The sequence below is a fragment of the Astatotilapia calliptera genome, chromosome 1, assembly GCF_900246225.1.
Source record: "Astatotilapia calliptera chromosome 1, fAstCal1.2, whole genome shotgun sequence".
NCBI lineage: Eukaryota > Metazoa > Chordata > Actinopteri > Cichliformes > Cichlidae > Astatotilapia > Astatotilapia calliptera.
This window is the reverse complement of record NC_039302.1, coordinates 24,869,583-24,896,380: the sequence shown is the minus strand read 5'-3', so window position 1 is coordinate 24,896,380 and position 26,798 is coordinate 24,869,583. Positions and strand designations below refer to the sequence as shown.

The window sequence follows — 26,798 nt, the reverse complement described above, 5'->3', positions numbered from 1 at the left end:
AGTCAGGATTGAGCTCCCAAAAAGTACCACTGTACCTTTTAGTCAGTCTAGAATTCATAAAGTTACAGATGTTATATGTTGAAAAGGTTATTTAGAGTCATGGCGTATTTGAAGAAACCCTGAAACTGTTAATTTTGGCATGAGTATTTCATTACAATCATCCTAAAATAAATATCCCCCGCCAAAAAGTTTTAATGGCCTCCTATTTGACTTGCAGTGCCACAGTCAATAATCTCAACTTTAAGTATTTGTTTGAGTTGATTTTATTTACATATCATCTTATACGTTTTTTTCAATTGCGTATTAAACAGGTTTGCTGCAGTGGAGTAATTTACACAAAGAAGCCACATCATCACTGCTGTGAGGACAGCTATTTGAGTTTGAATAACTCCTCCAACCCAGTCTGCTGCAATGGCAAACTAGTCCCATCTCTTCCTGACCATCAGTGCTGTGGAGGATATTATGTCCATGTGAAAACCAGTGAGTTCCAAATTACTTTATGTAGTGTGTTTCCACTAACCTCAAATCTATTGTGTTCTGCTTTCATGGGGTTTGCTCTTCTTCGTGTTGCTCAAGTGTTTACTTCATTTGTCCTTGTCTTTGTAGATGAATACTGCTGTCCTGACCACTCGCAGGGCCGGGTCTCTGTGGGGCTGGGTGACAGCTGCTGTGGGGGGGTTCCTTACTCAGTGACAGGCGGCCAGCTCTGCTGTAGTGGGACCCTTCATGATGGCTATGGGGTCCAATGCTGTGGAGGCCAAATCGTGGATAAAACACTGGTGTGCTGTGGTGATGCTGAGAGGGGTGCAGTGCATAAATATGCTCCAGGTGAGTAAAGAAACACATGGGTCAAAATGTAAGCTAGCATTAGCTGTTGTTTGAGTGTTTTTTTTCCCAGTGTTGAAGACACGGTTGTTTAAGTCTGACAGCCTGATGAGTTGTCGAGACAAAGTAAAGGCCCTTTTAAAAGAAAACTAGTTGCTGTGGTGTAAGAAGGATTTTGTCAAAGTGAAGTTGGTGGTTATGACTTAACGTCTACCTAGGGAAAAAGCGACAGGAGAGTTGAGCAGAAGAAAAAGGTTGAGAGATAGACACATGGTGCAGGAACGTAGGGTCGTTTCCCTTTCTTTCTCTCCCGCAGTGTCCCAAAGCACCCGGATACCATGGCACAGATGGGACTGTGCGCGTGTGTCGGTGTGTTGGTGTGTGTAAATGTGTGTGCCATTAGACATCTTTGTCATGGCAGATGATGATGAAACACACTCAGGATGGCACCGTTGAGGGCACTGCCAAGCACACAGCAGGAGAAATACACACTCATTCTCTCTCATACGCACACACTTTTACACATTTAGACGTTTTTCAGGCGCCCCCCATACACACACACAGAGTCAACAGGGTGCTCTCGGCAGGGTTTGCTTGAGTGTTGAGTGCCAGAGAAAAACACGTGGACTCTATTCATCACACATAAACAATGGCCCCATATGGGCTGGCCTATAGTACTCTGTTAGCCTATCCATACACACACTCACACACAAAAGCTCTACTTACGCAGAAATATATAAATTGCTGATTAAAAAAATTAATAGAAAAGAGTTATTTTTCTTTCTTGGCTGTTCTTTTTTTTTTTTTTACCCCCAACCTGTAGTTTTTATTGATTGTCAGTAAGACTCTTTTGGAAAGTTGTTAAGTGTTAACTTTCTTCCTAGTAATCCTTTGTAATTTAACATATATTATTATATTCCACCTCATCATGCCATTGCCCATTTTGTCTCATCTTTCTTTTCTTCTCCTCCACTGGATCCTCTGTTATCTCTTCCAGCTGAGCAGGCTATATGGTCATCCTTCATTTGAGGAGGCCTCCCAAGGAGTGCATATGCTCCCTACCTCTTCTTCCTCTCCATCTTCTCTTATTTCTCATCTCCTCTCCAACTCTGTCATCTTGTTTTACTCAACTCGTTTCCCCAAACTCTTCTGCTTCATCCTCTGGTCTCTTGCTCTTCCTTTTTATTCTCTTACCACGTTTTCTTCTAACTTTTCCTCCTCTCTCCCCTCCCTTCCTTTATGTGCCCCCTTCCCATCCACTCATCAGTCATTAGCGTTAGCTTCCCCATTGAGAACATATGGTATGATGGATCGTAGGGCTAGCGGCGCTAGCAAGGCTAAGGGCCATTTGCCGGGTGCATTGCGCTGTCGGGGAGCCCTGGGGCCAGCTATGCAACCTCGACCCCACACGTCTGTTTCAAGACAGTCACACACAACATGCGCACAGCAACACTATTATAGGATAGGCTACTTAACCTTGGCACCACACACTCTCATTTCTCTTTCTCATTGAGTGCAAGGTTTGCTATTTTTAATGATGCAGAGAGACAAATTAATGTGTAAAAGACAGAGAAATGGAAAGACGGAATCAGAGAAACTAACAACATCAGAATATATGCAGGTCACTTTTTTAAAGTGAGTGAGAAACAAAAAGTAACTAACTCTATATTGTATAACATTTTGGTATAAACACTTGCATTGAATGAAAAAATGTCAAATTAAACAACTGATGCAGAAAGAAATGTAAGAGAAGGAGAAAGTATTAAAGAATAAAAAATACTGAGTTAAATGCAAACACACAAAAAAGATCGGAAGTGAGTAATAGAGAAAGTACAAGGAAAAAACCCCCAGAGGAGTGGTGAAGAGCTAGATGGAGCAGATTAAAGGAGGAGTGAAGGGTATCCCATTGTGCCCAGCTGATAGACTAGGTTAGGCTGATGTGATTATGGGGTCCCTGAAGTGCGATCTATCACACATTACCGTCCACACTGTCAACAACCATACACACACACTGCAGGGGAACAGCAATGCCAGGAGACAGCCGTCTGGCAACGGATACGTGTACCGGCTTGTGTGCACATGTGCACACGTAGATAAACACACAAGCATTCAAACACAAACACAGCAACAATCAAGCATCAGTACACACACACCTGTATAAAAACTTGCATGTGATGACACACAGAGTTGCATGTGCTTGCACATTCATCCAAAAATATACACATGGACACATGTGCTTTGGGCTGGACTATTTGATTTAAAATGGGAAAGCTCCCAGTGTAAATCAAATGAAATTGAAGTGGGTCAGAAACTTACCTCATCCAACCCTTCTCAAACACAAGAAATCAACACAACAACACACATCAGTGAGCAGGGTTCAGTCTTTCTTTCTGGTTGTCCTGCAGTAAAAGATTTGGCACCAGTCTTACTTTCATTTTCTGAATTGTCTTCCACTCATTTCCGCTTGGGTATCATTATTTATTATTTCAGTGGCTCATACTGAAATGTTTTAAAGCTGCAGTGACTTGCATGTGTTTTTGTTTGTTTGTTTGTTTGTTTGTTTGTTTGTTTGTTTTTCCAACTCAAGCTCCTCTCTAGTGTTACTATCAAATTATTATATACTAATATTCTTTTTCCAGCTTATGACTATGATAATAATAGCACATCTGGAATGTATTCACAATACTTGACGTTCCGTATTTTGTCATAATCCACCCTTATTTCTAAAAACATCAAATTAATTTTGACCTCATAATTCTTCACACAATACCCCATATTGACAAAGTGAAAAAAGTTTGCTTAAAATTATTGCAAATGTATTAAAAAAATAAAAAAAATAAATATATATTGTAGTTTCTCCCATTTCCAGAACTCATCAGTAGGGATAGGTATCGTTTAGGTTTTATCCGATACCAGTACCAAACCGGTACTTTTGAAACGGTGCCGGTGCTTAAACGGTGCTCGAAACGGTGCTTAAAGAATGAAGAACACAAAATTGGTCCAAAAACCTCTCATGTTCAGCTGTTTTTTTTGTAAAAAGATAACAATGTTAGCCTTTTCTGCAGCTATAGGGGATTTATGGCATCGCTCTTGGCTGGAAGCAGTGCTTAAACAATGGAAAAAACACAAACTTTGTCCAAAAACCTCTCATGTTTAGCTGTTTCCCTCTTTTTCTTTGGTCATTTCAGCCTTTTTGGCCAGGGTGAAGGGAGTATCTGCCATCAAACAAGAAGACAGCCGCATGTAACTACGACAGTGTTTGCTAGTTCACCTTACATGCATTAATTTAATAACGTGGTTAGTGTACTCAACGTAAATTACACACGAACAATATTAAGCTACTCACACAGAGAAGAACGGCTGCTGCTGCCGTCATCATCCTTCATCATTTCTGCTACACTGGCAGGGCTAGGGGCCAGGACTCTAATCTTCGGGTTTTTGGGGGATGTTGCTAACTCCGGGTCCGATAACAGGCAGCACACCCGCAGTAGATGTGCTCGGTGTGAGGTCTCGCAGCAAGCTATCAAATACGGCACATTTTTTGGTTTTTAACAAAATGCTATACGTTGCCAGGTGTTTCATCAGATTCCAGGTGTTACCTCCTTTGCACAGTATCGCGTTAAAGCACTTGTTGCAGGCTGCTGAGTTTTTGCTGTGAAGTACAGCCAGACTTTGACCGCTTCACCTTGGGCATTTTTAATCTGTAGCTCTGCTCTAAAAGAACGTACATACCTGGACCCGCTTACTATCCTCAGAAACGTAAAATGATTGGCTAGAATCCAAAGTGTATGACGTCTCAGAAAAAAAAAGCACCGAAATAAAGCACCGAAATGTGCGCTGCTTTTCGGTCTGATTACTACCGTTTATGTCAGAACCAGTGCCCATCCCTACTGATCAGTTGGGATGGGGAGCATCAGTGCATGGACATTTTTAGACCTCTCTAGAGATGTTCAGTTGGGTTCAAGTCTTTGTGCTGGCTGGGCCACTAAATTGTCCCAAAGCCACTCCTTGGCTATGTGCTTAGGGTCTTTGTCCTGTTGGAAGATGAACTCTTTCCCCAGTCCAAGGTCCAGACTCCTCTAGATCAGGTCATAGCAAGAATGACTCACAATACATTGCTACAGTCTCCCAGCTCCTGCTGACAAAAAACCTCCCCACAGCATGATGCTGCCACCATCATGTTTCACTGTAGGGATGATACTAGCCAGGTGATGAGTGGTACCTGGTTTCCTATTTATTACATCAGACCAGAAAATGTTGTTTCTTGTGGTCTTGGAGTCCTTTTGGAAAACTCCATGTGGGCTGTCATGTGCCTTTTACTGAGGAGTGGCTTCCATTGACCATTCTACCATAGAGGCCTGATTGGTTGAGTGCTGCAGAAAAGGTTGTCCTATTGGAAGGTTCTTTTAACCTCCTAGGACCTGGATGTGGACATCACATTTTGGGCTGTCTAGACCAAAATACTACATTTGCCTCTACAAGGGCCTGATATCCACTTACGAGGACATTATACTGCCACTGCTCTATTGAAATTTTAAACAAATATCCTCATATGTGGATCTCATTTTTCTCAGAAACAAAAATTAGGTGAAAAAAAATCTGGTAATTCTTTGTTTTTACATTCATTATGTGCCAATCAGCCCAAATGTCAAAGAGAAATTAAAAATGCATGCCATGGAAGAGTTCGGGTCTTAAGAGGTTAAAGTGACCATCGTGTTTTTAGTCACCTCCCCGACTAAGGCCCTTCTACCCTAATTTTCCAGATTTGCCTGGAGGCCAGCTCAAGGAAAAGTCCTGTTGGGATGATGGAGCCCACTGTGCTCATTGAGACCTTCAATTCTGCAGAATATTTTTCGTACCCTTGCCCAGATCTGTGTCCCTGTCTCAAAGGTCCACAGACAATTACAGTACTTGGACTTTATGGGTTGGTTTGTACTCTGACATGCACTGTTAGCTATGGGACGTTAGACTGGTGTGTGGCTTTCCAAATCATGTCTAGTCAACTGAATTTACCACAGGTGGATTCCAGTCAAGGTCTAGAAATATCTGACTGAGCATCTGTGGAAATGAATGGGCTTGAGCTGAGCTGAGTATAAATGCAAAGGCTGTGAATACATATGTACGTTTTATCTTAGTTTTTTAATTTTAATACGTTTTCAAGAATTTCAAGCAAACTTGTTTCACTTTGTTCTTTTGGTGTATTGTGTATAGAATGTTTTGGTGAAAAATAAGTTTAACCCTATTTGGAATAAGGCTGTAACATGACAAAAAAACAAGTGAAGTGCTGTGAATACTCTCTGGATTCAATGTACATTAGTTTTGTGGTGGGAATGTTTCTTGTGGTTGAGAAGATCCAGTCTGTCACCAATGTGGATCCACTGGAGCTTATTGTCCGTCTTGTTTTTTTTGTTTTTTTTGTTTTTTTTTTATCTATCTGTTCAAATAACACTTACAGTATACACCTACAGTATATACCATCAGTAACAGCCAGCCTAATTTCTACTCTGGGCAATTTTGTAGTTTGATGTATTATTGTGATGGGCCATAATCCTTTCCTCAGTGTCCTGAGTTGTTACACAATAACACAAAGTCTCTGTGCTAAATCCTTCTCTTCCAAATCTGCTGGTTTGTTTAAACAGCTTCCATTTCACTTTCAAGTAGATTAAACACTGTTTGTTTTTGGACAAGAGAGCCTCAGTTTTCCCACAGTATTTCCTCCTGTGCTGCAGGTTCGAGACCAACTTTTAAGCTTTGCTCCTCTTTTCTTCTTTTCCTGAGTTTGTATGTAAGATGTTTAGCTAAGACTTAGGTGAGATTAGATGGAGTTTAAAGGAACTGAGTTTGGCGTCTTTGGCCTCCCGTTGGTTCCTGACTCTCCTTAAGTCCCATGCCTCACTGGGCTCTATCATTTAACCTTTATACTTTTTCATTATCATGTCCAGATCTTTAACTCTTCAATCTGCCCTTCAACCCCATCAAATCCATCTCTCACTGTGGGTGCTACCATAAATGCCCTCCCCACTTCAATTTTTCTGCAAGTGAGTGAATCTTAAAAAATGTGTGCATTTCTTTAACTCCTTCTCTTACTCCCTCCCTCTGTCCCAGCCCAGCAGGCCCCATCCAGACGTTCAAGGACAAATCTGAATATCCCTTTTCACCGTTTAAGTGTTAAAAGCCTGCCGGTGCCGGGGTGTTATCTTAACGCGCCTTGCCGTGCCATCATCAGAGCGCGTGATGAAAATGGCTGTGATGATGCTAAAAGAAAAAAAGAGGAGGGGGAGAAAAAGTAATAATCAAATATGTTTTTCAAGGGCACAGTGACCATTTGCTGGAGGGAAATTATCCCAGTAGTTAAGCTAGCTCACTCTGAGCCTGGTGGAGTTGTGAGAGTGGATTCGTTTGTGTGTGTAAGTGTGTGCAAATGTGCAAGGTGTATTACTTCAACTTAGTGCATGCATCCTTTCCTTCTTCTCTGTTGCTGAGTGTTTTTGTATCTGTGTGAACATGTGGTTGCTTTTTTCCATATATCTTTATGCACAGAGGCATAGATTCTTTGCATGTCCTTTGATTGTTTATGCCAAGAGATTCTCATCACTTTCTCTGTGTGTATGTATTTCGGTTTGTGTATGTGTGTTTATCATTGCCAAAAGCCCCTCATCAATGATGGGTAGCAAATGGCCAACGGTAGTGCATTCCAAACAGCAGCGTCTGGCTGCTTTAGAAGATCGAGTACTCTCTGAACACAGGAAGACATTTCTCTCTCTGTTAATGTATTTATGATGATGGCTTTTCTATTAGGTTTACTTTAATGACTGGCAAGAATAAAACCAGAGGCTGTCAGGAACACAGCACACAGATGAGGTGTGTGTGTGTGTGCGTGCGTGTGTTTGTGTGATTGTGTCTATGTTGTATTTGCGTTATTATATTTTGTTTGTGTTACTCTTGTTGTTACATGTTTTGGATACATTAAAGTTGTAATTTAAAAGTATGCACACACATGCAGATTTACATTTACAGGAAGTGATTACTATTGTATGAAATTAAATATGCTTATCTGATACAAAGATGGACATCGTTGCATTTAAAATAGTTTTATATCAGTACCCTTGAATAACCTTGAACAAGTCCAATAGGCAAATTGGCATTTCCGAGTTTGCCCTGTAATGCACATCTACTAAAAATCTCAGATGAGTTTGAATCTCAGTCCAGGCCAGAGGTCAAGTTTCCTGAAAAGCTTGTGAATGCAATAACTTGAGAACAAGACGTTGTGTGATTTACAAAATGATACCATAGGTGCATGTACTAGAAGGCTGTGGAAAATGAGAATGTCTTTATATTTTTCCCATCCACTCTAAAGGGGGCTATTTTATGTATCATAAAGATCCTGAAAACTTTTTGGCCAGCAGATCGCATCCATTCAACACAGTGCTTGTGATTCCAGTAGATACACCAAGGGGTATTTCAGAAGCATCGCAGAAGGAGCTCTTCACTCTGTATCACCTAAAGTAGCACACATCAAGCTCCACAGAGCAAGTAAATAGTGCAGGAAGTCAAGCACAGGAATGGCATAACGACTCCTGAAGTCAGAGCTGGTGTATTCTTAGAATTGAAGTTGAGGAGAAAACTGGTGGATTAGTAGAAAGGCTTTGATATAATAAAAAAAAAAAGAAAAGTTAAAAAAAAAAAAAAAGAAAGGTGGGTGGGTGGCAAAGAGGTGTAAGAGTAAGTAATTGAGTAATTCAAATCCATCAGGACTCTCTTGTGGGGTGTTTTCATATTCTCCGTGTACAGGTTTCCTCCAGATACTTCCTCCAGTTTCCTCTTATAGTCCAGAGTCATGCATGTTAGTTTAACTGGGGATTTTAAATTGACCAGTGGTGTCTAAGCAGAAGAAAACGGAGGAATGGATAGATATTAATTATCATTAGTTGTAATCAGTATGTACTTTAAACCATACAAACAAAAATTTTATATTTACTGATTCTGTCATGAAATTTGTTTTATTTTAGAAGATCTCACTGCATACAAAAAAGAAAATCTTGCTCATTTCATATCATTTAGTTGTTCTTTTTTGTGTTGTAAATCTGTTTAAGTCTTTTAGTTGTTGGTGTCTCCTAGTCCTCATCTCATTCTGTGTCCTTCTGACATATCGTTTAAGCACACATGAACAGCTGCTTCCTGTGTTTCAGTCTTTAGTGAATCCCTGTTGGGTTTTGAAATTTTAACTACTAGCAATCCATTCATTTGAGCTTAGCACTCACACAAACACTTAAAGCGTTTATATGCAAAGATGCATGTACAAGCACACGCCCAGCTGGTAATATTGCTGAGATTAGAAAAAAAGAAAAGAAAGATGTCGGAAAGGCAAGAGGACATCCCGTCAGCTGGGAAAAGAGTATGTGTGTGTGTGTGGATTTGATTATGTGTACGCTTGCTGCCTCAACATCCAGATGTGTGCGTTCCAGGGGAATACTGTGCACTGTGTGAGAAAGTCAATTCACAGTGATTTCATCTCTTGACATGGCATATAGTTTGGCCTCTATGGAGCAGAAAGTACACACACACACGTTTTTTTGTATTTCAAGTTGAAAGAGTTGCTCTTTCTTTGACTGTGATCAGCACAGAGCTGAAAGAGAACGTTTTCATAGGGCTCTGTGCAGTTCTGTGAAAAACTAAGTTCACCCCACAATTCACTAGCCTGCACTTTCAGCGGTATTAACATGAATTTAATGGTTTCTTTATGACTAAATCAGTGTTTCACATCATTCTGGACGAATTTTGGCCCACCCTTCTTTATGATGGTGCTTCAGTTAATTGACATTTGCAGGCATTTTTTAATGCAGAGATCACTTAAGGTCCCGCCACAGTATTTTGAATCAGGTTCAGGTCTGGACTTGGGCTGCGCCATTGCAAGCACTTGATTCTTTAACCCTTCTAATTTATACTTGGTGCTGTGCTTGGATCATTGTCCTGTTGAATGACCGATCCAGGTTTTAGGCGTCAGTCAGATGGTCGCAGATTTTACTATAGAATACTTTGGTATACAAAGGAGTTCAACTCAGTGACTGAACGGTGTCTACGTCATACGGCTGAAAAACAAGCCCACCCGATCACCCCTCCATTACCATGTTTGGCAACTAGTAAGGTGCTTGTGTTGAATTACTGCATTTGTTTTTTGCCACTAATATTTGATTAAGTCTTATTACCCTGCATACAAGTGCAAAATTACCATTGTATTCGCTACCCTTCCATTTCTGTATATAAGCAAGAGAAAGTCTGACCGAAGAAACTGAAATAATAATGTCACAAAGGATTAGGCTGAGTCAAGTATGACTTTAAAAAATATTTGAAGCTTCCTAGTAAAGTCAAAAAAAACGAATTCTGCCTATAGTGCGACCATCACCTAAAATTCAAGAAATAAAAAATTTCTAAAAGTATTTGTCTTTCTAACTATAAATGTGTTCAAATCAGCCACAAATATAAAACCATTGGAGTGAAGATCACCTATCATCTTGTGGTATTGCAGTTCTCTGCTAAGAAGGTTTTTTTTATTCATGCTATACATCTAAAACCTTCTCATGGCATCATGGGGAACAACCCAACAGCAGTAGCTGCCTCCCCAAAAGGACTGTTCGTTGCATTACGTCACAAAACTGCGAATGCTCACCTCGGACATCCCGGAAACCTTTGTGGTCAAGATTTTGGTTTTCTCAGGTTAAATCTACAAGAAAGATTATTCTACTCTTACTTTCATAATAGAATAAATCTCAAATCAAAGACATATTTTAAAATATTTCAGTGGTTTTCCTATTGTAGTTTCATGTAGCCAGTATGTATCTGTCATGATCTATAATTTTAAGTAGCACACGATTTTTTTTTCTCCATGAAACCTGCTTCAGCTTAAGTGTGTGCTGTTGTGCATAAACACAAATATGTGTATGTGTACATTCACTGTGCACTTTGTGCCAAACCCCTTGTAATATATTCAGGTATTTAAAAGTGTTTGGTTTGTTTAAAGTTGTAGAGGGGTTTTGGTCTCCTAGAGAGCTCGGATAACCCTAATCCACAACACACATTTTTATCAGTAGTTCATTGGCAGGACTAAATATTGACTTATCATTAAGTGGAATGACTGAAACCCTAATAATAATTCACGTTGTCTAAGCACCTTGTGTTGACGCGGCGCTCCCGACGCTATTAACGAATGTATGCAAATCCTGCGTAAATCTGAAGATTAGGGCTGAAGCATTCTGTGATGCAAGAGAGAAAACAAGAGGTGTGTGATAAAATGTTGTCTGCACATACACAGCCATGCAAAAAAAAAAAAAAACACAACCCACACAGCTTATAGAGAGGAAGAGAAAATAGGGGTGTGCGTTTCAAATGTTAACACAAATGAACAGGGATGTCACACATACCCATACACAGATAACGCGTATAGAGACAGGGATTGAATTCCTGCTGAATGCATGATAATACAATAGTGAAGTTTAGCTGCAGAACAGTAAACAAGAGATTCAGACCTATGAACGGTGTGAATACAGAGAGAGTGATAGAGTAATAGTGCAAGGAAAATGGGGTAAGAGGAAGGCAGAGACAGGAGGAAGACATGGAGATGATAAAGAGAAAAGGTAGCAAGTTAAGGAAGTACATGCATGAGGACCAGAGAAATGTGAACATTCAGGGGAAACCAGCAGTTCGTGCAGGAGTTTGCTCACCTGTAGAGAGAAAAAGAAGGTAGATTATTAAAGGTAATATAAGATTAGACAGAATGTGGGGTCAGGAAAAGAAATTCATCAGTGATGATGAAGAAGATGTAAATCCTGAACTTCAGGTCACAACTGATAAACATGGCATTTCTTAGAGTAGGTGAAAGACTTATGTGTTTGAACAGAACCATGTTCGATGACGCAGAGAATGACGGTTCGATTGCTGCAGAGGAGCTATAAGTAAAGCAAATGATTGAAAACTGTGAGATGCAGAGGGCCTGGCGTCCGGATGGAAAGAAGGAGAAGAGGTGAGGATGCTGAGAGGACGACGGATGAGTAGAGAGAAGCTATTTTGGAAAAGTGTTGAGCTGTTTATTTGCGCGTCATTGAAGCTGAAGTAAGGCGCTGGGGGAATTGGCCACCAAGCCCCCGCTCCGCAACAGCTGCCGCTGCTAAGTGAGTTACTAGCCGTCAGACTGCTTTTATGTCACACAATCACATACACATGCGCTTTCCTGTCACATTGTGCCTGTGATGGATGCTTTGAGCATATAATGCACTGCAGCGGCGCAATGGAAAATATGTGCCATTCTGCACTTTTGGCCTTTAAGTGAACTGATTGCTTAAATTAACAGAATTTAATGTGCTGAAAGTGTAAATGCTGATTAGAGTGTTAAATAATAAGTTATTTATCACTCCACAACAAGCTGCATTCCCATTAAAGAGTGAAGCTGTGTTACAAAGCAATGACTTAGTGTTTAATGTGTGCTGTCAAATAAAATGGGCATCACAGCTGGGGGTAGATAGAGCTACAGATCAGCATGTCATCAACTGTTAGGATACATTTGCTAAATACCTCATAACATATAGATTATTTTCACAATAAACTAAATAACCAGTAAGACTGTGGCTTCTTCCGGTCTATCGCTCTGTAATTCAAAATTAGGCGCTTTTACTTTGGGAGCGCTCTCATTAAACTGTGATTAAAATCGGTCTATTTTTTTATCATTGCAGTTAGATCTTTTTCGTCAGCCTGGCCATCCTTTGCTCATTTGTATTTCTAATGCTCCTTCACAGCAGGGAGTTACTGACTCAGCATTATAGTGGGACGTTATTATAACCTTTAATTCATTGCAAAGCCAGAGCTTGCCAGTCTAAACTATCGTCTAAAGCTAATCCATCCAAGCAGCCAGGTTGACTGAATGGTTATCAGGGCCACTAGAAAAAAGGCAGAGTGGAAATTCACTCCGGTATCCTCAGCTGCTGTTAGGTTCGTCTCTCCTACATGCTGCTGTCGGGTTTGCCCTCCTCTCCGTGACCTAACATTCATCAGATCCACGAAAGTGTCAGTAATTTTCAATTTGTATGATTTATGTTTGCCAAGTCAAAACAAGTTGATTTAGTTGTTATAGTATCAAAAGATGGCGGTTTTGGAGGAACCCCATGAGCTTAGGGGTTAGACAGCAACCAAGATTCTCCACCTCTCCCTCGGACTGTCATCTTTTTATCATTGCTGTCTAACAAAGACCATAGAGAACCCTTATCAGTGCTCATTGGTGTCTTTTCTAAGTAAAACAAAAATTTTGGGCTTCCTAATTATGCTTCAACATTGGAATACAAACATCTTGTTAAGAAATATTAGGAGAGTTTTCAATGTACCATTAGTCTTTAAATATCCCAACTATTCTTTAACAAGCATAAGCTATTTTTATTGGATCATTTCTTGCTCCACTAGGAATTTCTCCCTTGAATCTCCGTGTACTGCCAAAGTTTTAATTTGTCTGTCATCGAAACCAACTCACGTTATTTCAGTTTGAAATGTGAAGTGCCGGAGATTGTGAAGAAACATACTTGAAATTTGATATTCAGCTGCAAAACATTTACAGGTAAATGGAGTGATAGCATGCATTTTAAATGTCACCTTGCTGCTGAAGGTGAAGTGGTGGCAGACAGACATCACCTATCACTGTCAGAAATGGCAGCTCTCAGAAAAACGCACTTCCTTTCCCGTTGCAGTCTTTAGACAGCATAGCCTGAATATTACTGCTCAGAGAGGAGAAATAGTATGCAGGGGAGGAGGGGATGGAGGAAAGAGGAAAAGGATACATGGATAAGAGTTGATAAGAAGAGAGGCACAATAATATTCAGAGCAGCCTAAATACTCTTTCTGTTCATATCGGAAAACATAGATTAAGGAGTGAAGGAAAGGGGAGTTTAGAAAAGGAGGAAGGACGAGGACTGAGGCAGTAAGAAAGGTTACAGAGGGAAGAGGATGACAGAAAAGATGAAAAAACTAAGAAGCCCGAATAGTATTACAGAATATCCTTTTTAGTGTAGAGTGATAGATGACCAGGAAAAGAAAATGTGTTTTATGTTATAGAAAAACAGAAAAGCTGATTTTAGACATCAGACATCACAGCAAAGCTGTTATATAGAAAGATAAAGAGAAATATCCAATAAATCACAGAGACGATGCCAGGAGGCCAGCTGAATCCTGGGAGTGTGGGAAGACCTTTGATGGATTTGTATGTTTCTTAAACAGCTGTTCAGACTTAAGAAATGTGGGAATGTCGTTTTATTAAAAAAAATAAATAATAATAATTATCACACCATATATATTTTCAGTACCTAAATTTGCACAGCACACTGTAGTGTGAAGTGGATCCAAGATAAATCATTTCCTGGTATGTTAAGATCAGAATGAAAGTGGAACAAAATAATGGCATGATGCATATTCTCTCTTGCTTCAGGTTTCATCTGCTGTGGTCACGAGTATGTAAGCTCTTCAACAACTCTTTGCTGTGTGGGCAATGAGGGATATCCCACAATGCACCCTGCTGGCAATGCCACAGTGACACTCCGCTGCTGTGGTTCAAAGGTCATACATCAGGATCAGGAATGCTGCAGTGGGATTGGCTTTGACCCCCGACGACATGTGTGTGCAGACAGACCCACGCCTGGTCTGGTAATAGAGGTGTGTGATTACGTGAGACAATGTGTTTTTAGTGTGTGTTTTCTTGTTTTCCACGTCATTAACCTTAGACGGGGAAATCTGAAGCACACTGATCATTCAGTCAACCAGTATTTGGCAGCTGTGACCATTTCTTTCTACATCTGTATTACAGATAGCAAAATAAAGGAAAAACCTGATCTGGTTGAATGGTTTAAGTTCACTTTCCCCTTAGAAGGAAGAGTGTAAAACAGGTTCTGAGTGATCACCTTTATTAAAGATGAAGCATTTATATGTCGATCTTTAGCCACAGGTAATCACTGAATGATTGGATAAGTATGAAATAGTTGACAATCACATGCTGACACAAGATGTCAGTTCTTTTAAAAACCGCTGCAGTTCGATTGTCAAGTATTTAAGGTGTGATATTGCGAGCTAGAAAAAATGGCAGGTGGACTTCTGTAGGTTGCCTCCTTTTAAGCTCTTAAAACTACCATGACCTTGTTGACTGAGAACTGAAAGGTTTCAGGTGTTTAGCATCTTCAAGTAGTGTTTCTTCTGAAAGTTTATTAGTGGACAAGAAATTGTAGGATCACATGTAGAAAATAATGTCATAAATAAACAAAAACGTTAAATATTGATCTTATATTATCTGAAAATTGTAGGTGTCACATTTACAAACTGACCTACCCAAAAATAGAAATGGAAATGGAGAGGATAAGACTGCTACACATTAGATGCCCCAATTAAGCATTTGCTAAAAGCCTTGCAGATTGGCTGAAATTACATGAAGGAGCTGATCATCTCCAGCAGCCCAGTGGACATTAGACAGAATTTCTGGGTTTTTTTGTCTATCAAACTTGCTCTCATTGTCGCATCAGGAGCTGGGGACTGGCCCATCCTCCATTTATCAACTGAGGTCCTGTGGCGTTTGTGTGTTCCTAAGCCAGCATGAGATGGCACATGCATGCACACATACACACACGCAAGCAGTGACAAAGGGTAGGAACTCTCATTAGCTCTAATGATGTCATTAAGAGCCATGTATGCAACACAGACACACACACGCTGTATATAGTGATTTTCTCCTTCAGAATATAACAGCAAATAAGAGGATCGTAAGCTTTCATGAGGTACGTTTCTGTTCTAGTTCACTTAAACAAAGTTTTCTTTTCTCTTCTCCTTCATTCATTCTGTCTGTCTCTCCTTTTTCTCTGTGCAGCACCAGTGTTTGCAGGGCGCTGTGTGTCCTGTGGCTGCAGCATCTACAGCTTACTGCGGCTCCTGTGGCCTTGATCCATCTATGACTGCGTGCACATGGGTCCTGTCTGCGCACACACACCCTGAGACACAATCCACAACATACTCACCGTTCATCAGCATCACGCAGGAAGCTCTCACTGCGGACCTGTCTGCACATACAAACAGAAGTAATGACAGTTACAAAATGTTTGACTCACGCAGTCACGCACACACTGACAACAAGCAGCTGAAGGGAAGCATGTGCCCATCGCATGAGGAGGTAGTGTACAGTGGAGATGCCACCGTATATACATTTACAGGTAACTGATGAGCATGTATGTATGTGTCTTTTTATTAGCAATTTAAAAGTTCCTGGGTATGTGCCAGGTTAGTGTCTAGAGCAAGGGTGTTAAACATACAGCCCGGGGATCAGACTAGGCCTGGCGAAGACTCCAATCTGGCCCACTAACCAGTTTTAGTTAATGCAACAACATAAATTTAGGAATTGTTTTGATTGTATTTTTATGTTTTTATAGCTTTTCCTCTTGAAAAATTATTGTTTCATAATTACAGGACTACCAATTTTGTGATGACAAATTTGTTTCATTTTGCTTCTTCTTTAGAGTCCCTGGTCCAGAGTATCTAATGTCTGTTTTACAGACTTTTGGTTTTCTTGTCACATCCTGATTATCACTTAGAGTCCCCCGAGAGCAGCAGTGCCCAGCCTTCTACCTTTCTACCTTTAAAACCCACCTTCCAGCCAAATGGCTGGTAGGCTTTTAGCTAGGCTTTAGCTTCAGCCAAGTGGAAGCTAAATTGTCTAGTCATTCATATGTAAATTAGGTTGTTATCTGGGAATTCTGGAGGGGAGTGGGGGTGTGTGAATGAGGGGGTGGGGGAGCTGCTAAAAGCTGTGAACTTCCTTTTGTGTTCGTCTTGATGCATTCTCAATCATCCAGGGAAATAAATCTCCAAAAGTCACCAACTTGGAGTGTTTCAGTTTGCCATCTTAGGGAGAAATCAACACACATGGGTGTATTTCCTTTGTTGCTGAGATTTATTGATAAAAACAGTACAAAAAACCAACCATTTGTACACATATTTACAAATAATGATAAAAAGTGAGTGAGTACATTTCAACATTTTCAGCAATCACTCACAATCCTGGCACTGCCATGGTATCTGTAGTCTGCATTTACCACATGTGTATCTGTAGCAGTGAACACATCGCACAGTGGCATGATTGTTCTTGCATTTGTGTTTGACCTGACACATGGCTCTTTTTCCAGGGCTAGGTGTGGAGGGTTGTGTCCAAAGCAACTGTTCTTTTCTTGCCTTCTTCCCAGCTACATGAGAGTGAGCCAACTCTCATCTGGTCCATCACATCTACGCCACACTTTGTTTTGTTGTAAAGGGTGACAGTGTTTGGCTTCCTTTTGGTAGTGTTGGGAAGCTGGGAAGAAGGCAAGAAAAGAACAGTTGCTTTGGACACAACCCTCCACACCTAGCCCTGGAAAAAGAGCCATGTGTCAGGTCAAACACAAATGCAAGAACAATCATGCCACTGTGCGATGTGTTCACTGCTACAGATACACATGTGGTAAATGCAGACTACAGATACCATGGCAGTGCCAGGATTGTGAGTGATTGCTGAAAATGTTGAAATGTACTCACTCACTTTTTATCATTATTTGTAAATATGTGTACAAATGGTTGGTTTTTTGTACTGTTTTTATCAATAAATCTCAGCAACAAAGGAAATACACCCATGTGTGTTGATTTCTCCCTAAGATGGCAAACTGAAACACTCCAAATTTCCTTGTGGCTCAGGAAACTAACCACTCCAAGTTGGTGACTTTTGGAGATTTATTTCCCTGGATGATTGAGAATGCATCAAGACGAACACAAAAGGAAGTTCACAGCTTTTAGCAGCTCCCCCACCCCCTCATTCACACACCCCCACTCCCCTCCAGAATTCTCAGGTAACAACCTAATTTACATATGAATGACTAGACAATTTAGCTTCCACTTGGCTGAAGCTAAAGCCTAGCTAAACACCTACCAGCCATTTGGCTGGAAGGCGGGTTTTAAAGGTAGAAAAGCCAAATGGCTGCTCTCGGGGGCTCTAAGTTTATGCGTCTGATTATACCTTAAACATGTATGTAGTTTTTTATTTGTAGCTAAAGTTATAGCTCCATGTGAGTCAGTAAGCAATCTGAACAGCCAGGAAGATTATACCTACTTTTTTTAAGACAAATCTGTAGATGGCCAAGTACCAAGTCAAGTTGCATAAGTTAACTCATTCACTGCCAGCCATTGGCAGTGAATGAGTTAAACCCATTGACTCATTCACTGCAATTGACGGCTATAGACGTCAATGGCAGTGAATGAGTTAAAAGACACAATCAGTTTTGCCACTTGATGAAATTTGATTGTGGTCCAAATATAAGATGACAAATGAATGCATAAAGTCAGCCACATCGCCCTCTAGTTCCCTAGAAATTTAAGTTAACTAGTCTTTAGTATCAGTACTTTTCTATAGGCTTAATGTGTTTTAGTTATAAACATCAAGTATTTGCAGCCCTGCATTGAAATTATTACTTTTCTTCCACTTCAGTTCTCTAAGTCACAATGAAGAATAAGTAAAACGTTACAGCCATCTGTAAAACATGGCGTTCACAGAAACTGCAAGCCTGCAGAAGCCAGTTCTGCATTTACTCTAAATGTGTCAGCCGCTACAATCAAAGGGCTTTACAGACAGATGCCCTTCTGCACACACTCCCTCTGTCACACACACGCACCAAGACAGCTGCTGCAGTGCACGCTAATAGCTCTAACATGGTAACTCTGTCTGCGCTGTACACTTGCGTGTTATTAAAACTTAGAGATGGGCGTTTAAATGCCATTTTCACATTCTCTACTATTTATCAGCCCAAAGGGAGCAGGAACGTGTTTGTGTTTGTGGGCGTGTGTGTCGTGATTTTCAGTCTGTCCACACATTATTTATCTGGGTAGTTACGTCTGTTAAATCAAGACTAATTGTGGTTGTGGATATGTGTGTGTGTGGGTGGTTGTGTCCTCATAAATGATATGTGTTTTTGCATCCAGTTAGTTACTATTTTAGTGTGGCTCTGGAGTGTAGCTCTGCGTATGTGTTTTCATTACTTTGTCTGTGTATGTGTGCATGTGGCATGGGGTGGTTAGGATAAGAGTTTCTAGGCGATGCTGTGACACCATCTGGGCAGAGGCACATAAAGCTGTCGCCACCCACCATACACCAGATGTTTCTCAAGCACACACACGCATGCACACACGCATTCATGCGCAGAGTATCATGCTATACTTCTCTGGGAGAAAAAAAGAAAGAAGTTAGATCACGCCCAGATAGCTCCACATGTGAAGTGGGTGACATAAGTGTAAGCTGTATTATCCACAAGAGCTTTGTATTAACTTAGCTTTTCAATATCTTACAATCAAACACAGAAAAACAGATTGTATTATATTTCTAGGCAAACCTCACTGCTGTTTTTTTCATCTGTACATTTTTTTCTATTTTAATTATTCCAGAAGTACAGACAAGAATCCCAGACTGGTAGTTTACAAGAGACCATTTACACTCCTAAAAGTAATGCACAAATGTGTGCAAGTACAACTATATGTATAAATACTACTGTGCCTGTACCTTTGCAATAGGGTTGTAATAACCTGTCTGTCATAGTGCTTCGTGGCCTGACATTCACACTGGTGATAGTGCTTATATATAGCCAGGGAGCTGCTCCTGACTGTTGTTTGCACTTACGCACCGAACGACAGTTGAGTTTGCTTGGAGTCCGTGGTTGGGGTGCTCGAGAGTGCTCCATCGCTTGGAGTGAAGTGGAGATCTGGGGCACTGCCTCTGGATTGGCAGACTATGGTGGTGATTATCTTTAAGAAGGTTGACCGCAGGGTGTGGATCACATTTTTCAGCCTGACCGGGTTTTGTCCATTAGTTGAACCTTGGATTCTAGAGGAACAATGCACTTTTTGTACTGGTCATGGACCAATTAACCAGCTCTTTAGCCTTTCAGGAATATTAGAACTTGCTTGGGAGCTTCCCCATCCAGTCTACACGTTTTGTGGACTTGGAGAAGGCATTCAACCGCATCCCTCAGGGTTGCCTGTGGGAAGGAGTGCTGCAGGAGTATGGGGTGTCTGGCCCATTGTTAACAGCCATTCAATCCCTGTACAATTAAAATGAAAGTTTAGTCCGCATTGATGCCACTAAGTCAGACCCATTTCTAGTGGGAGTTGGACTCTGCCAGGCCTGCTCTTTGTCACCGATTCTCTTCATAATCATCATGGACAGAATTTCTACGTGTAATCATCTGCTGTAAAGCTTCTGACCTCAAAATCTCATCTCTGAAAATTAGCACCTCCAAGTCTGAGGTCCTCAGACAGGAAAGGGTGGAGTGCCCACTCTGGTTCAGGGATGATCTGCTCCCCCAAATAGAATAATTTCTAATCGTCTTTTTCACAAGAGAGGAAAGAGGGGCGAAAGAGATTGACAGACAGATGTGGGGTGTGGCTGGAGCAGTTATTTGGACATGAGAGCTGAACATGAAAGCAAAGGTGTCAGTCTACATTCCTACCTTCAACTGTGGTCACAAGCTTTGGGTAATAACTGAAAGAACAAAATAGTAGAAACAAGCAGAAGAGTGGCCGGCCTCTTCCTTAGAGATAGGGTGATGAGTGCAGTCCTTCGAGAGAGGCTACTTCTCCACATCGAAAGGAGCCAGTTGAGGTGGTTCGGCCATCTAACTATAATGCCTCCTTTACATGTCCTTCCTTGGTTGGCCTAGGAATGCCTCGGTGTCCCCCAGACAAGCTTCAGGAGGTGGCCGAGGAGAGGGAGCTCTTGGTTTCTGTGCTTAGGCTGCTGCCCGCACGACCATGGGGTGGAGAAGCATTCACTTTTTATTTTATAATAGAGATGCACTTTGAGACTTTTAAGTAAAATGGAGAGGTGAGGGGTTTATATGGAATTAATAAACTTTTAATAATGCATTTTTGTCTTTCCCTTGCCCCCTTACTGTCCTCCCGTTTTTTTGACACTTACTGGGAAATAGACAATGACCTGGAGCCTTTTACCACCTATGAGTACAGAGTGAGAGGCTGGAACAGCTTTGGTCGAGGCTCCAGCAATGTTACAACAGTGACGACTACTGAGGACAAACCATGGGGAGTGGCAACACCCCGCTGGAGCCGCCTAGGTGAAAGAGATGATATTATCCAGTTGCAATGGCAAGCACCTGCCCGGAGTAATGGTTTGTATATGTGCATGGATATTACTACTTTAGGTTAGATCCAGTGATTAAAAGTCTTTCTCTGTGTTTGGAGTTCAGCTTGAGTAATTAAATTAATGCAGAGGCAGAAAAATCTAACAGTGGTTACCCAATTATCTTTAAAACTTCACCAGGGGAGATTACCCACTATGCTATACTGCGTGATGGACAAGAGCGTTACCGTGGGGATGAAAACAGCTTTACTGACGTTGGTGGGATCAGGCCTTTCCAGGAATACAGTTACCAGCTGAGGGTCTGTAACCGGGCTGGTTGCACTGATAGTACACAGGTAAGAATTTGTGTGGTTTGATGTCTTGTGATGGTTTAGAGTCGCTACATTTCAACATCACATGTTTCATCATAGCAAAATAAATATAATTTTGAGCCAAAAAAAGGAATGTGCCTTTGATTTAACAGGAAATACTCTCTATTCTGTTGTCTGTTCCAACTCAGTGCTATTTTTCTCTTCTACCAACTTTTCATGTAAAATTTTCTTACTTTCACACAGCAGCACACATACACACACTTTCTAAAACCATACTCTATTGTAGCACCCCATTTCAAAATGACATTATTCCACTGTATGATTATCTAATGGCTACTCTAAAAATGGCCTTAGCTTCACTGAACTAAGTACCACTTTACACTGTAGTTAAGTTCACTTCTTTAATTTTGCTTGAACACTTAAAGGTTTGTAAAAAATGATGAAAGTTAATTTTAGAGAGAGCATTACTTCTTCTTGAGAGAAAGTAGAAATGTAAATGAATGTTGTCAATGTCTGATCACGAACATACATTGCACTTGCAATTGATGGAATAAAATTACATTAGTGTCAGGCAGGTTTATTCTTGTCCTTGTCACCTGTCTGAATACAAATATGCATTTTTGTATTTTCTCTTAAGAAAATTGTGTATTTACATTTAAACCCTTAACTTCACTTAGGGTTAATTTTTAAAAACTAGCTAAAAGCAATGGCCTGCAGTTGACTACTCTTCTGACTTGATGTTTGACCAGTGAATATCTTTTTACCGTCTCATTAAACCCACGTCAGATGCTGATTTGCAATCATTGTTTACATCATGAAGGTGGTGCAGTCCACAGTTGTTCTGCCAAGCGATATTTTACTAGCCCTGTCTGACCTTTGTTGTTATGAAATTATATTGTATGATGTTTCTACACTGCTTGAACTCTGTTCTGTTCTGCTGCAGGAACAAGCTGTTATTTAGCCATGTTTCCGCTCTCCCCCTGAATGCAAGGCTCTGGATTTGCTGAGCCTACCTGATGGTTCTGATAGTACCCATAATACCTTCACACAACTCCCCCTCCCTGCTATCTCGCTGGCTGTGAGCTGATATCACCACAACAATTAATTTCTCTGGCTTAGTGACGATGAAAGCTCATATTAAAAAATGTCTTTCTGGGTTTTTTAAAGTTAATTTAGCATCTCATTATTGTGACAAGCACATCCTTACATAAAGAGAAATCCTATGGCTGTGCTGCTGCAGGCGTGGATTGAGCGGAGCGGCTAAGATCAAGGAAAAATTGGCTAAATTGTTTGTGAGGGATTGATGGCATATCAATCCCTATTTGTGATATACTGATTTATTTAAGTACATCATAAATTAATTTCTTTGAAAAATAAGACTGGAAAAGGACAAGAGGAATGGTAAATGGTAACAGAGAGATACATGGGATACATAACGTATGGTTATATATGGCAATTATGTTACTGTTGCAAGCATTTCCTGCTGTCTGTAAACAGACTAAAACACATTGTAGTTTGTTAATACTAATGCAACACCATTCACCTCCTACTAAGGACTGATGTTTTTTAATTCACTGGTTCATTTGTTGGCTCTTGTATCCTTACAGAACTTAACAAATAATAGTTGGCATATTGATGATTAGTCTGCTAACTGTAAATAGCCAGTAAAGATTTATGGTAATTAAAATTTTTAAAGCCAGAGCAGTTCCTGTCAAACCCTATCAAACAGTGGCTACACAACACAAGACTGCAGACTTTGACTGTGAACCATTAGATTTGTCCTTTTTGTCCTACTGACAAAAATAAACATATTACATAAATATACAATTTCAGTTTCTGCCTGGTGTCTCGTTTGCACTTTTGCAAGCATGCTTTCAGTTCTCTTTGTCTTTCTGTTTGTCAGCACGATTAAACTTGGTGGCAAGGTTGAGCTGAGACAGAAGAAGTCCAGATCTTAAAGAGAAAGACTTTTTAATTGTAGGTTTAGTTCTGGGCCATGAAATAGGACATTGGCCTTGGAGGATGATGATAATGCTAAACTGCCACCATGCATCTTACAGTGATGTGATTTAGTTTTTTCTTCTTTTCTATATTTATCTTACTTACATGGGTGGAGAAGGTTAGGATAGCTAGGATAAATAAAATAATCATTTAAAAAAGTGCATTTTGTATTTACTAGGGTTATCTTTTTCTAATAAAAATTTTTAAAAAATAAAATAAAATTAGGAATGCTGAAACACTATTTATAGTACTTTTCCTGTCTGTGAGTTATGTAGGCTTAAATCACAAATAATAAATTATTGTTTTAAAACAAAATTTTTATACCAGTAAAATCTAAATGTCTGCATGATATTGGATTGTTCTCCTGTAAAAGTATAAAAAAGTAAACCACAAAAATTAAACAAAATAAGTAACTTTAGCGTCACACTGAAGATGTGAGATGTTTTACATGTAGTTAAATGTAGAAAACCTTTACAGATTAATCACTTTTGCTTTCATGCTTCCTTTCCGTAACCACTAAGATAATTAATTCTCACAGTTTAAGATAAGATAAGATAAGATAACCTTTATTAGTCCCACACGTGGGAAATTTGTTTTGTCACAGCAGGAAGTGGACAGTGCAAAAGTTATGACGCAAAAATTAGAATACAATAAGAATAAATACAGTACACAGCTGTACAGAATAGAATAAAATAATATACTATATACAGTAGAATAAAATAGAATAAAAATATACAATAAGATAAAAATAGAATACGAATGCTATATACAACTGAGTAAAAATACAACGATGCCAGAAAAGATTATTGCACTTAGTGTTATTGCACATGTGTGGATGTGTGTGTTTGTTCAGTTAAAGTCTTTGTTGTGGAGTCTGACAGCAGTGGGGAGGAAAGACCTGCGAAATCTCTCCGTCCCACACCGTGGGTGCCGCAGTCTCCCACTGAAGGAGCTGCTCAGTGCTGTCACAGTCTGCTGCATGGGGTGGGAGACGTTGTCCAACAGGGATGACAGCTTAGCCGCCGTTCTCCTGTCACTCACCACCTCCACTGGGTCCAGAGGGCATCCTAGAACAGAGCTGGCCCTTCGGATCACCCTGTTCAGTCTCTTCCTGTCCCCAGCAGAGATGCTGCCGCCCCAGCAGACCACACCATAAAAGATAGCAGAAGCCACCACAGAGTCATAGAAGGTCTTCAGGAGTGGGCCCTCCACCCCAAACGACCTGAGTCTCCGCAGCAGGTACAGCCTGCTCTGCCCTTTCCTGTAGAGGGCGTCTGAGTTATGAGTCCAGTCCAGTCTGTTGTTCAGATGAACACCAAGGTACCTGTAGCTGTCCACAGCCTCAATGTCCATACCCTGGATGTTCAGTGGTTGCAGTGGAGAATGCTTGTGCCTGCGGAAGTCTACCACCAGCTCCTTGGTTTTACTGGCGTTGATCTGGAGGTAGTTCAGCTGGCACCAGTCCACAAAGTCTTGAGTCAGTCCTCTGTACTCCTTGTCGTCCCCATCAGTGATGAGGCCGACTATTGCAGAGTCATCAGAGAACTTCTGCAGGAAGCACTGGGTGGAATTGTGGGAGAAGTCTGCAGTGTAGATGGTGAAGAGGAACGGAGCCAGAACCGTTCCCTGTGGGGCCCCCGTACTGCAGACGACCCTGTCCGACACACAGCCCTGAGTCCTCACATACTTTACACCTAAGAGCTCAAATTCTTACTGGGGACTGTAGTGCAAATCTGTAGACAGTATCAGTGATGTATAAAATGTACCTTATGTTAGCACTGCTTTAGCTTCGGAGCCAGTTTAAATCTTAACAAGCAAAAGGTCGCTGGTTTGGTTTCAGTTGAAAACACTTGAAACTCTGCCAGTTCAAAAACCTTCATAGCGACCTGCTGTAGCGACCCCTAACAAGAAGTTTTATAAATTCCTTTTATAAAACTTTTTAAACTCATTGGATCATCCTGCATGAAAGCTACTAAGAACCCTTTATACATACAAGTACCATCAGACTACAAGCCCAGTCTTCCATGCTCTCTTTGTCTAACTCTCTTCCTCACACACACACATACATATGTTCACACAAACAAGCGCGCACACACTCGCGGCAGAGGGTAGGAAGGGAGTGAGTTGGATTAGTTTGTACACCAGTGAAAATTGGCCAAACAGTCCCAATTATGGGATAACTTGAGCTAACCTAATATACCACTGCAATTACCTGGCATCAGCCTCCTCACATACACACAAACACACACAGGCACAGACAAAGAAACACAGGCACTCAGGAACGCACACCTGCTGTGACAACAGAAGGTCCTGATCTAATATGGTTGGTCACTTAGAAAGGGAGGAAGAGCGATTGGTCCCTCTCTGTCTTCAAATCCTTTTGTCCTGTTCTTGCTGCTATTTGTCTCCTGTCATTTCCTTGATCTTAACATTGTAGTCCTCAGTTTCTCCCAGCTGTTGTCTCTGCTTTCTTATCCTTACTCTTTCTCACCATCTCATTTTCCTGAGGCTCACAAGTTTCTACTTTTTAATATGAAAAAAGATGGGATGAATGACAAATATTCTTTTCATTTAGCCAAGTAGGTTTATTGCATAATCTGTAATCTCTGCTTCTTTGTATACCCTACACTGTTGATCAGTCATGTTGGGACATATTTTGACTGTATGTGAAGAATTAAACCATTAGTTATTAGCTGATAATTTAGCTTCTTGTTGGCTTTTTGATGTAATTTTATGTATTTGAATTTGTAAAGAGTGACACAAAAACGAACTTCTGAAACCAGATATCATTTATCCACTATCTGGATATTCGTTTCAAATGGGAACGCCCCCTAATGCTAAGTCAAAAGACAAGCCAGTTGTTTGATCTATCACTCCTTTCAGTGAACTATAAAAAATACAAATCAGTGATTATAAGCCAGATGTAATTAATAAGAAAAACTAGCATCACGGGTCACTTAGCTGCTTCCTGAAGGGATCCCACATTATCCATCTGTCTCATCAAGTCTGAGTGCTAATTTTTGTTTGCCAGTAAAGATATGTGACATTCACGGATTAAGTTTTCATTTTTTTTACATTCAAGGAAAATATTGGCAAACACTTGACTGAAGCACACTCTGACTGATACTACACCTCCCCTGCATCCTCCTTCTTCTCTGCTTACTTTGCTGTTTTGTTCTGCCTCTGTCTGTTTACATGTGTACACCTGCATGCACCTGTGTGTGTTTATCTGTGTGCACGCACTTGTGTGTCTCTTTAGTTGTAGTTGCTGTGCTCTAATTGCATAGCACTGTGTGGGACAGGTGGTGGAAGTGCTAGTGACAGTCTATTAAGGCAGGATATCCCTGTTGCCATTAGCAGCAGATTGCCCTGTGATTCTGTGGTCTCCGCATTCACTCAGCGTTCACATGAGCTCACAGATACTACACTACGAATGTACAATGCAATGGTCACTCTTATTACTGTACTAAGAAGCAGTAATTTTT

The 26,798-nt window shown here is 40.6% G+C and overlaps 1 protein-coding gene across 9 annotated transcripts in view; it reads left to right on the top strand.

The window, feature by feature from the left end:
- The window catches only part of ush2a (Usher syndrome 2A (autosomal recessive, mild)), a 222,035-nt gene that overhangs the window by 148,952 nt on the left and 46,285 nt on the right, over positions 1-26,798 (top strand). For all 9 annotated transcript variants that reach the window (XM_026171402.1, XM_026171393.1, XM_026171412.1 and 6 more), the window contains 6 exons: positions 312-480; positions 607-828; positions 14,285-14,508; positions 15,707-16,046; positions 20,832-21,029; positions 21,182-21,336. In XM_026171402.1, the coding sequence (XP_026027187.1) occupies positions 312-480; positions 607-828; positions 14,285-14,508; positions 15,707-16,046; positions 20,832-21,029; positions 21,182-21,336 (1,308 nt within the window). The remainder of the gene's footprint in view (positions 1-311; positions 481-606; positions 829-14,284; positions 14,509-15,706; positions 16,047-20,831; positions 21,030-21,181; positions 21,337-26,798) is intronic.